Source organism: Vipera berus, assembly GCF_964194415.1.
Source record: "Vipera berus genome assembly, chromosome: 2".
Taxonomy (NCBI): Eukaryota; Metazoa; Chordata; class Lepidosauria; order Squamata; family Viperidae; genus Vipera; species Vipera berus.
The window spans coordinates 263,655,499-263,668,118 of NC_138203.1; the positions used below are offsets into that span (position 1 = coordinate 263,655,499).

Below are 12,620 nucleotides of genomic sequence, written 5' to 3' on the forward strand. Positions count from 1 at the left end.
CACCTTGGCCCAATGCCTGAGTTAAGAGCCAGTTCTTCAAACCCTGACTCTGAAAGGACAGCAGAGTTAGGTCATCAGGATGTCAGGCAGGAGGGGAGTGGCTATAGGTAGTCTTTGACTTACAACAGTTTATTTCAGGAGTCTTCGAACTTGGCCCTTTTATGACTTGTGGACTTCAGCTCCCAGAATTCCTCAACCAGCATGCCTGGCTGAGGAATTCTGGGAGTTGAAGTCCACAAGTCATAAAATGGCCAAGCTTGAAGACCCCTGGTTTATTTAGTGACCATTTGAAGTTACAGTGGCACTGAAAAAAGTAGCTTATGACCGTTTTTCACACTTACAACCTTTGCAGCATCCCCACGGTCATGTGATCAAAATTCAGACACTTGACAACTGACTCATATTTATGATGGTTGCAGTGTCCCGGAGTCAGGTGAGCACCATTTGCGACCTTCTGACAAAGCAAAGTCAATGAGGAAGCCAGATTCACTTAACAACCATATTACTAACTTAACAACCGCAGTGATTCACTTATCAACTGTGGCAAGCAAGGTCATAAAGTGAGGCAAAACTCACTTAAAGACTGTCTTGTTGAGCAACAGAAATGTTGGGCTCAATTGTGGTCGTACGTCGAGGACTGCCTATATACTGTTCCATGGAGAACAGAGACAGAGAAGCCGTAGCTTCTAGATCTCCTCAGATGTCGTTCTTTTCATAGAAGGGACCCAGAGCATATCAACCCTTTCGGATCTTGTGGGGATGGTCAGAGATGAATAGAGATAGGCAGCTCCTCCAACAACTTGGCCACATGCTATGAAGAGCTTTATAGATGATAATCCACATCCTGGGAGCGACTATAGTTTGTTGCCTTGTGGCATTACATGGAACATTCAGTGGTATACCCACAGCTATCTACGCTGCTGCATTCCTGACAAGCTTTTGAGTGGTCTTCAAAGGAAGCTCCGTGTAGAGCATGTTGTAACAATCTAAGCAGGTAGTTGCGCCTGTAGATGGCAAGGGCTTGTATAATTCGCTCTGAGCTTGGTCTGTAGTAGCTGACTCAGTGTGGCACAGGCTGCCTGCCTGCTAATGAGCGTGGCAGTGTTTGCCACTTCCTCCTTCTGCTGTTGCCATGCCTGCTTATACCATCTTATCTTAGTCTTCTCTTTGAGAGTCATTATCAGGAGTCAGGTGGATAGTTTCTTGGCTCAGAAAATACCAGGCGATCTGATAAGATGGCAATAATAAAGGGATAACTAGATTTTAGACTGTTGTGGTTTCTGTAAAAACCCTAAGAACCACCTGCTGCCTGGTGCACACACCAATACTCTTGAAATTAAACAATTTGTTCTGAGTACCAACAATAAACGGGCACCCGTGCCATTATTCCACAGAAAGTACCTTTAAGATTTCTTGATTTTGGCACTTTGAGGAGGGTGGGATCATTTTTGTGGGCCCTTTGTTAAGCAGTCAGAGTCCATGATTAACTTTCAGAAAATCTGAGGCGATCATGATGATCGGTGAGGATCCACTTTTTACCTACTCCTGCAACAAAGCAGAAGCTGAAACTGTAGTTCCATGTTAAAAGTGTAATTCAATCTTCGGCATCTTCGCTTTTCTTTTTAAAGGAAACTATGGCAGTATGACTTTGCCTGAGGCCTAGATTAAGTGTTCTCTGATCAGGCAAACCAGTAAGTTATAGGCTATTGGCAGATCGCTATCTATGTAACAACATGCAGAGTTCAGTCTAGGTTCTTGGCAGCTAGTAATCTCCCAAGATGTCTGTTCAAGGGAAAATTCCTTCCTTCCTGGCGTGTGTGTGTGTGTGTGTGTGTGTGTGTGTGTGTGTGTGTACACATACATACACACAGTACACATTGCTGCTTCTGCACCAACCCCTTCTGTCTCTCATTACACTTATCTTACTAAACAATTGTTCCCTGTTATATAGCAATAGCACTTAGACTTATATACTTATATAGGCCTTTGTAGTGCTTTACATCCCTCTCTAAGTGGTTTACATATTGCCCCCGCCCCAGCAATCTGCGTCCTCATTTTACAGACCTCGGAAGGATGGAAGGCTGAGTTAACCTTGAGCCGGTCAGGATCGAATTCCTGGCAGTGAGCAGTGAGTTAGCTTGCAGTACTGCATTCAAACCACTGTGCCACCATGGCTATATGAAAGCAAAGATATAGGCATGCAGTGCATATGCAGTGCATGTAAATTTAATAATTAATAATAATAATAATAATAATAATAATAATAATAATAATAATGATAATGATAATGATGATGATGATGATGATGTAACTGCAGAAGACAAGAAGGTGCAGCTATCCAGCTATTGCTGGAGTGTAGTCTCACCACTAGCCATAGCACTCTCCATCTCAGTCAATCTCACTAACAGTAACCAGCTGTGGCTGACGGAAAATCAGCAGTTCAGGTAATCCTCGATTTACAACCATATTGTTTAGAGACTGTTTGAAGTTACAACGGCACTGAAAAATGTGACTTTATGACCACTTTTCACGTTTACAACCATTGCAGCATCCCCATGGTCATGTGATCAAAATTCAGATGCTTGGCAACTGACTCGTATTTATGACAGTTGCAGTGTGCCAGGGTCATGTGATCCCCTTTTGTGACCTTCTGACAAACAAAGTGAATGGGGAGGCCAGATTCATTTAACAGCCATGTTACTAGCTTAACAACTGCAGGGATTCACTTAACAGTTGGGGCAAGGAAGGTTGAAAAATGGGGCAAAACCCTCTTAACAACAGTCTCGCTTAGCGACAGAAATGTTTGGCTCAATTGTGGTTGTAAGTCGAGGACTACCTAGAGAGGCATATATTGCCGCCTATGCTGAACGTAAGGGGGAAAAGCCAGTAGAACAACTCTTGTTACATTACTATAATTAAAGGCCCCTATGCCATTTGGGAATATGCAAAATGAGCAATATATGGAGAGCCAGATATTGCTGCTATCCTGAACATAAGAGAGGAAATCCAGTAGAACTACCCTTGCTGCATTATTTAGGATGATTAAAGGCCTCTATGCCATTTGGGAATATGTGACCATGTGGACCAGCAGCCCAAAGCCTCACTCATTTAGAGTCAATGATGAGCAATGTAGAAGTTGTAGTTCAGAAGTATAGTTAAGAATGCTTTTGGACTCTTCCTGGTAGGTGAGTAGAAGTGGTTAGTAGGAAATAAAGCTGTGCCCCTCGGATATTTCTGAACTGTCACCTCCAGCATCTTTGGCTAAGATGGCAATGATTGCTGGGTTCTGTAGTCCATTAACCTCTTCCTTGACAACATCCCACAGAAGAAAAGAGATCCAGTAAGTTAAGATTGCTAGACTGTGTGTGTCGGGGGGGGGGGTGGGGGGGCGGGGGAAGATTCCAAATTAAGTCTTTGTTCAAGCATGGTATTCACAGATAACTTTGGGTGGGATAGTGTAGCATCTTTGGTGAATCAAGAGAGAGTCCCCTGGAATTTTGAGCCCCCGGAGAAAATGTGAGATATAAGAGCAAGAATAAATGAATATGGGTGGGTTCAGGGCCAAGCCAGGGACCAACTAGATTTTGTGCCTCATGGGTGATGAAGAGACCCATTTCACACATGGAAACTGACAGTCCAAACTTGTTTCCATGTTGAAGGCAGGATAGTACGCTTGAGGACAGCAAGCTAGCATGGAGGTACAGGGCAGGGTGCACCCCATTGTAGCCTGTAATGGCTTGTCAGATCTACCTGCCTTCCTGAGCTAGAGGACTCCTATCTGATTCTGGGTGCACCCCTGCTCCATCTTTTACTGGTTTTTTTTTAAAGAATCAATACAGTATTTTAAGGTATATTAACTGCTGAAATGAGAAAAGCCGCCAGGTGAAAAATGGCCATCCCAAGTTCTTTTTCCTCCACTTCTGTCCAATTCTATTGAGATAGGAAGGAGCCAGAGTACAGAATAAGCCAAGATAGGGAGATCTGGGGAACCAGCGGGCAAGAGACAGAGATAAGCATCCCTCTCACAGATCAAATCCTCTATTCCAATAATTAGCCTTCATTTAATGGGGTGGTGGAAGTATCACACAGGTCTGTGAAATAACATGGAGAAGCCTGAGAGCTAATTCTTCAATCCACGCGCAAATCAAAGTGGATTTCATTAAAAATTAGGCGCTTATCAAAAATCTGAGATTCACACCCCAGAGAGTTTTGCCACAGAGGTCCCAAATTATATAATGTTGAGTGTCAGACACTATCGTGCTTTGCCCTGGAAAATGCTGCTGGGAGCCCTTCCACTTTTAAATATGCTTTATTACATTATTTTTTATTTCCTTTTTTGAGTGGCACGTTCACATCTACGTGTCTAGACTGAATATTCTCTACTTGTTCTTGCAAGGCATGGCCCTTGCTTCTCTCTCCTGGATGGGGAACACGTTCGATAGATTTTATGATGACTGAGAAATAAATATTCACGTTCAGGTGAAACACCAGCAATGTGGAACAAAGAATAGCTTTCTATTTTATGCAGACATACGCAGTTGGCTTGTGTTACAAGCTAATGCTTTGGGCCGTGGATGCTGCTGTGTGTGTTACAGAGGCTTTGAGGGAGACTGTCTCTCGAAAGAAATGGAAAGTTAGAAATAACGGGTGACTTAAGAGTTTGTTAGGGGGTTAGCAACTCCAGTTCCTTTTGTTCACACAATAGACAATCATTTCAATGCAGCATTATGTATATAGTACCCTCCAACAAGAGTATGTTCACATGAACTTTCCATTCATGATAAGCATCTAGTGCAGCCATCTTGGGAAAATGACCCCTTTAAAAATGCATGTATAAATGTCCCTCTCCTTTCCTTTTCCTCAAGATCTTCCTGGGGATTGAAAGCTAGCATCACTTGGAAAAGGAGGAGCGAGGAAGGTTCATTTCCCCCAACGTGTTTTTTTTTCTGCAGAGAAACATTTTTTTTTTTGAGATGGTGGGACATTCTCAGACCTTAAAATCACATCCATTTGTCTGCACTGAGTTGGGGAAGAAATCTTCTGTCAGGAGGCTGAATGTCCTGATTCCTTTAGATTGAATGAATGTTATTTGACTGACTGCTTGCCGGGGTGTGTGTGTCTGTCTTTTGCCAAAAAGCAACCTAGCTTGCACTGTGGGAATTTGAGCCAAGAGGAACTTTAATTGCACTCACGTGTAAGAGCTTGGTTGGGTGAGAAGGGCAAGAAGATTGTGTCATGACTTTTTAAAATGTTGATGAACAGCATTGCACATGCTGTGCATAATGTGTTTGGAATATTTAAACGATTTTCTTGGGGTTTTTTTCAGCCACAGGCAGAAGTTCAGACAATGCAAAAACATAACCCTTGTGACCAAACTAACCCAGTCTTAGGTAGCCTTTGCTAGAAGCTGGCTAATAGTTGCGGAAATGCTAGCTGTGCCTCCTATGGAGACATGGCATCTCGGCCTTAACGGAGTGTGTGTGTGAAAATATGAGCAGATCTGACCCCAAGAGACCATGTGTAAGGCACAGGAAGGTGCTGAATTTTCAGTGTTTGCAGGCACTACAGCTGTTTCCATGGAGACAGCTGTAATGTTACCAAACAGGAGAAAGTCAGAGCAATATGTTGAAGGGTGCAAAGATAAAGAGGAATTGGGGAAAGGAAGGATAAGATGAAGGCTTAAGAGTTATGAGTCCCTGCTGATCCCTTTGTAAAAGTTCATGAAGCCTTTGCAATGGAGGTTTAAGGTCTGGGGGGATCTTTTGGGCTGCAGCCTCTCAGAGGGACTTTTCAGCTGAGGAACTTTCACAAACTATAAACCAAGACTGTGTTGTACTGATTTTAAGCTAACGCTTTTCAGCCAAGACAATTAGCACAAAGGCTGATGTGCTTTAAAGTCTGACGCAGCTGAAAACATCTTCACTGAAGGGAAGAAAAAATTCTTGCTTCATGTTGTAGGAAGAGAGCCATGTTAGTTTAGGGTAACACACAACAACAACAAAATCAGATGTCTGGGAGAACCTTATCCAAATTCTATTAAAAGGTGGAAGCTTTCAGGAGCCATGGCAAACTCCATCAGATGCAACGTTCCATACGTATGGGGAGAACCAAGCTGAATATGCAGTTATTCATCGGCCTCATGTTGCCACCCATTCCTTTCTTCTGCTTAATTTCAGGGCGAAGCCTTCCGATGCCTTTGTTCTAATGCCATCTGCCTGTATTCGGCTAGCTAGACCTTGAATTTACTACATCTGCCTGTTTCCTCTGCTTCGAGGCAGCTGGGAATTGAACAGCAGCCCAGCTCTTAGCCCAGGAAGAACCATGCCCCTGGAAGACGATGAACTCAGCTGGAAAAAACAAGCGGAAGACATCCGGGAAATCTATGAATTTCGGGAGGTGCTCGGCACGTGAGTTCTTTCAGCTCTGGGGCTGTCTGGGTAGAGGCTGTTGCACAAAGAGAGGAGAGAGTTTCGTGGGATCCAGTCAAGAGTGCCAGAATTTGCACTACAGTAGTTTCATCTAAAAATCTCCTCCTGGTTTTTTTTTTTTTTTGCCTGAGCCTTCTTCATTTCAGAAACTTTAGCCTAATTTAGAGAAGACCAGGATGGGAATTGAATCCTTTTGTAACTGTTGCTAAACAGTCAGAAGAGCTGGTAATCTTCCTAAATCTTTTCCAGATTACCAAGTCATCTGCCAGGAGATCCAAATCCCAACAGCGTTTCGCTCTCAAAATTTGTTTATTCAACATGCTGTAATCTAAATTAGCCATCCTTGTTGCCTGTATGAAGTTCTAATAGATTGAGAGGGTTCATTTACAGGTTATTATATTCTATGCAACTCTGAACTACACCCAGCAGAAGTAAATATTCTTAAGCTTGTTTACCAGGGCTATCTTGAGTGTTTGCTACAAATAAGCCTATTGTTGATTTCTGTCTTGAATTCAGCCAGTTGGTTTAGGTCAGGAGTGTCAAACTGCCGGCCCACGGGCTGGATGTGTCACGAGGAAACCGCGCCCAGCCCATTGCCGGCAATGGGGAAAACGTTCCAATACACCACGCGACGTCACATGACGTTGCGGGTTTGACATGTCTTGCCTAGATCCATTATTTAAAAACCGTTTTTTTACAAATCCAACTAGAAGTAGGTTGGGTAATTCAAATTAAATGAATACATAGAATCTATAGAAGTGAGAAGAGTCAACTTTTTAAAAAGTGGTGTATAGAGTAGAACCTTTGACCAAATTGCTGAAAGTTGGACCACCCTAGTGATGATGCTGTTGGGGAGGATGTATCGAAGGCGTGCCTTCTTTTTTCAAACTTTCCTTAGTGAGGTCTAGATAAAGATACAGTTGAGGTGCTGGGTTTGAAGCAATTTGGCAAATGTAAGCCAAGCAATAGTGCCTACCTGCCATTATCTCCATTAATCTGGCTAACGTTCCACTCTGGAGTTTGGAGGTAAACAAAATTATTGTCCAGACATAAGGCTAAGCCAGCACTTAGTCATCTTTACCCTAGAGCAGCCATCTCCAACTAACACACTGCAGATATATTAGATGTCTTCTAAAATACAGGTGGTCCTAGACTTACGATCACAACTGAGCTCAAAATTTCTGTTGCTGAGACATTTGTTAAGTGAATTTTGCCCCATTTTATGATCTTTCTTGACACAGTTTAGTGAATCACTGCAGTTGTTAAGTTACTACTATGGTTGTTAAATGAATCTGGCTTCCCCATTGACTTTGCCTGTCAGAAGGTTGCAAAAGGTGATCACATGACCCCAAGACACTTCCACAGTCATAAATATGAACAACTTGCCAAGCATCCACATTTTGATCACATGACCATGGGGATACTTGCAATGGTGGTAAAGTGTGAAAAATGATCGTAAGTCACTTTTCAGTGCCGTTGTAACTTTGAACAGTCACTAAATGAACTGTTGTAAGTCGAGGACAACCTGTATTCTCTCCAATATTTATGATTGCAAATAGCTATGGAAGAGCAGAAACTATTTGCCATATTCTGTAGGAAAAGTACTATCCCTAAACATGCAGCCTTCAGAAGTTACTTTAGATTATTTTTCAGTTAGAAGATATATCACAGATGTCTGTGGATGCTGTGGGTTTTCACATGTTTCCAATTGGGGATTGTCTAGGCCAGTGCTTCCCAAATTGTGTTCCATGGAACCCTTGAGTTCCTGAAAAGCATACTAGGGGCTCCGTGATAAATCTCAAAAATCAAATTTAAAACAGATTTTAAAATAAAGCCACACAAGGCCAACTATCTTGTACCAAAATAAAGGTTATATTTAAAATGTTTTATCTTTATTTTCAAACCTACTCTATTATGCAAAATGCTCAGGCAATAGGAGTAGATGAAAGAAGTTGTGGCTTCTTAATAATAATGCTTAATAAAAATCAGGGATAGAGTTAAGGTTCTGTAGGGAGAAAAATTTCTTCTAAAGAGTTCCCTGACTGAAAAAGTTTGGGAACTGTTGGTCTAGGGCGCTAGGCCTTCATGGAATGCATCAGCTTGGAGAAGGGTGGCAAACTGGCCATGAATCAAAATGGCCGCTGTATGAGAATGCAAAATTCCTTGTGTTCTTTTCATGAATTGCCCTGCATGCAACATCTGAAATTAATCCCAGGACTGGGTCAACAATTGAGAATTAGTTCAGGCAACCTATGGCTTCAAATATTAGCACAAGATTTGTTAATATTGACAGGAGGTGTGGGCTCCAACTTAAGTATGTGCACAGTCTTATCATGTGCTGCTATTTTGAGGAAGAGGATTCACTCCAGGTGACTAGTTATTTTAAGCTGTGGCACTCAGTGTGAAAAGCTTCATTCTGGCCATGGCAAGGCTCTTAAGTTCAGATAAGCCGGCTGCCATTTTGAAATGGACCTTTCTTCAAAGGATCTGAAATGTGGTTATTTATGGATAAAATTAGAGAACAAACAAATATGGCTCCACCATCAAAAACCCAAAGCCTATCTTTTGTTTTCCTGTTTCCCTTCCAAGCATTACTGTGCAGTAGGGAGCTGTAAATGCTGTTTAGAATAAAGTCAACATAAGCATTATTTTCCAGATGGATCAGTAACACAACAGGCCATTTTTCTCAGACATTGAATTGCCATAGACCAGAGGGGGGGGGGAACGATGGCCCCTTTATGACTTGTGGACTTCCACTCCCAGAATTCCTGAGCCAGGATGGAATTCTGGGAGTTGAGGTCCACAAGTCATAAAAGGGCCATCGTTCCCTACCCCTGTTATAGACTCTTCTTAAACATGATAGCCATTTGAACCCTCTATTTCCTAATTTATTTATTTCAATTGCTAAGTCCTGCATCCACTGGCCCACAAAAACCCATGCCATAATTATGACTATTTTAATGTTTCAGATGTCTCAAGTTTTTTGGTTGTCTTTGTTAGGTATTCAGAAAGGGGTAAGGCTATATCACCGATGCAGGGCACAGCTCCTGTTCATTCAGATCCAGCATTTCCTGAGTTTCCCTATGTACACCATACCTTTATGGTGGTTTAAAGAGTATTAATGCACATTTAGGGGAGTATGATAATGCATGTAAGTAACGTCTACATGTGTGAAAATAAAATGGGAGCTGTTTTGTTTATTACTCAGCCAGTCTGGAATGAATGGATGCTGTACTTTACATGAACTGAATTAAGCTGTCTTCCCCACATTTCCTAAGAACTGGAAGGGAAAAGTAGGGCGCAGCCCATCCATTAGCTTTTGCCAGCCTTTGTTTTTAGCAGTGCAGCTTGTTTTATGTATAAAATGCATTAGAGGAGCCTCTGTGGACTGGATCAAAAGCTTATCTAATCCATCATCCTGTTTTCCACAGTGGCCAGCCAAGTCCCTCTGGGAAGCCCACCAGCTGTTTGAGAGGTCGTGTCATGTTGTTCCCTAGCAAGTGGTATTTAGAGGCCTGCCGAAGATACTGTACCAGATCACCATCATAACTAATTCTTATTCGTTTCCTTATCCCCCACAAATTTCCCCAGGCCATAAAAAGCAGCTGGCAAGTTGAATCTGGTGGGGCTAGATGGGCTCGCTGACATATCAGAGTGTAAATATTGGTGGATGTGGAGATAGGGATGCAGGCTTTCTCTTCTGTGGTTCTTCAGTTAGTTTTCCACCCATGTCTCTTCTTCCTTGCTATTCTCAGGTATCAAATCTTGGCCTTGAATCGATGCCCTGCCTTCTGTTTTTTTTTAAATGTATTTTTATTAAATTTATAAAAATACAAGTGAAATGAAAAAGGAAAATAATGGGGAAAGGGGGAGAGAGAAAGATGGGATAAAGGAAAGAAAGAAAGAAAGAAAGAAAGAAAGAAAGAAAGAAAGAGAAAGAAAGAAAGAAAGAAAGAAAGAAAGAAAGAAAGAAAGAAAGAAAGAAAGAAAGAAAGAAAGAGAAAGAAAGAAAGAAAGAAAGAAAGAAAGAAAGAAAGAAGAAAGAAAGAAAGAAAGAAAGAAAGAAAGAAAGAAAGAAAGAAAGAAAGAAAGAAAGAAGGAAGGAAGGAAGGAAGGAAGGAAGGAAGGAAGGAAGGAGGGAGGGAGGGAAGGAAAGAAAGAAAGAAAGAAAGAAAGAAAGAAAGAAAGAAAGAAAGAAAGAAAGAAAGAAAGAAAGAAACTTCTGTCTCTCTTCAGTGCAGTAGAATACAAATAATAACATGACAGCATCAACTTTTTACTTTTGCATACTTACCGGTAATAATGTACCAGCCAGTTCTATAACAACAAACTTGTCTAATCAGCAAATCCCTTTCTTTTCTTTTTTCTATCTCAAGCACAAAATCTAGTAGCGGTTTCCAAATAGAAACCAAGCTGGATGTGTTCTTTGCTTTTCCCTACCTTCTGCTAGCACTCCACCAGATGCGATTGCAATCGTAACAGAGAGGGAGATTCGTTTGCTTGCCTGCTGCATGCTTATTCTGAACAGGCTAGTCTTTCAGAAAAAAGGGCGGCTGTTTCCACAAGAATGAGGGTTGGCGCGTGAATTGTATACTTCTGTTTACACAAGAGGATAGCAGCACCTGGTTCGAAGTCCAGGTATTTCTCTGTCCAAGTGGAAAGAATGCCCTACTCATCCTTATTCTTGCTCCACTTCTGACCTAGGGGTGGGATCTTCTTCCGATGGTGTTTTTCTCCTCTCATCCCCTTAGTTTGCAGATTCAGGAAGACCTTGCTGGTTTTGAGATTGTAAACCGATTGAACCTCGGTGGTTCCATACCAACTTTGCCTGCCAAGTGGATGAGCCTTGGTGGAGCAGTGAGCTAATGCCTCCTTAAGGAACACCAGCTGCCTGCAATTAGTGCAGGTTCGCATCCCACCAGGCTCAAGGTTGACTCAGCCTTCCATCCTTCCGAGGTAGGTAAAATGAGGACCCAGATTGTTGGGGGCAATAAGCTGACTTTGTAATAATGCCGCTTGGGGAGGGTCGAAAGCTCTAATAAGCAGGCATTTACATAGAATGAAGGCTACTGCTAAGCTTATAAGCCGCCCTGAGTCTTCGGAGAAGGGCGGGATATAAATGGAATTTAAATAAATAAATAAATAAATAAATAAATAAATAAATAAATAAATAAATAAGCAAGCTCAGATTCCTCTCTTCCTGGCACATTCTCTCTCCTTCCTGCCCAATGCCATCTCTCACATGTTCTCCTATAAATAGCTAAGATTCTGCAGGTTGCTGTGGTGACAGCGGCTGGGTGAGAGATCCAGCCGGGTGTAAGGGGGAGGGGTTGGTGCTGAGAAGAGGGCAGAGCAAAAAGTGAGGTCACTTGTTTTGACACACACACCCCTTTTTTTTCTTTTTCTTTTTCTTTTCTCCCTTCCCTTTGCTTTGCTGGGCTGATGGACCTCGTTCTGTCGTTCGCTTCCCGGACCTCAAACATTTTACATCTGTTGGCACTCTGCAGCAGGCAATGCCCACCTTACTGGGGCATCCCCTGGCCGGGGAACTGCCTAATGTCTCACTTCCCTCCTCCCAATCCATCTTGTTTTCCAGAGGTGCCTTCTCAGAGGTGGTGATGGCGGAAGAGAAATCGACTCAGAAATTGGTGGCCATCAAATGCATTGCCAAGAAGGTGCTAGAAGGAAAAGAGACCAGCATTGAAAATGAGATTGCCGTGCTGCACAAGTGGGTGGTACCTCTCCTCCTTCTCTACCCTCTTTACTCTTTATCAGTCAGGTTCAGAAAAAATAGCTGCTGATCGTTCAGACCAAAAATCGAGATGTTTTCTGAACTGTGACCAATCTAGTTGCTTTGGAAAGCTCAGAAGCAAAGCAAACCTGGAGAAAATTAGCTTCTGTTGCATCTGTCCCAAGTTTTTGATTCCTTACACATCAGGAGGGATTCGGGTTAGGGATGTTGGCCTGTTGCTTGTTGCTTCTTTGTTCAGTTGCAAACATGCAAAAGAATGTAACACATTTCTGGTGTACTGCTTTTTTTAAACTGCGTAAGCGGGAAGCAGGGAAAAGGAGAAATCCTGGTACAGGTAGTCCTCAACTTACGACCACAATTGAGCCCAAGATTTCTGTTGCGAAGCAGAGGTTAACTTTTGCCCCATTTTATGGCCTTTCTTGCCACAGTTATTAAGTGAG

The 12,620-nt window shown here is 42.3% G+C and overlaps 2 protein-coding genes across 2 annotated transcripts in view; both read left to right on the forward strand.

Annotated features, from left to right (window-relative positions):
* Positions 1-12,620, forward strand: part of TADA3 (transcriptional adaptor 3) — a 701,258-nt gene that overhangs the window by 22,239 nt on the left and 666,399 nt on the right. The window lies entirely within an intron of this gene.
* The window catches only part of CAMK1 (calcium/calmodulin dependent protein kinase I), a 41,862-nt gene that overhangs the window by 315 nt on the left and 28,927 nt on the right, over positions 1-12,620 (forward strand). The window contains exons 2-3 of the mRNA XM_081320176.1: positions 6,177-6,407; positions 12,025-12,156. Of these exons, the coding sequence (XP_081176302.1) occupies positions 6,322-6,407; positions 12,025-12,156 (218 nt within the window). The 5' untranslated portion in view covers positions 6,177-6,321. The remainder of the gene's footprint in view (positions 1-6,176; positions 6,408-12,024; positions 12,157-12,620) is intronic.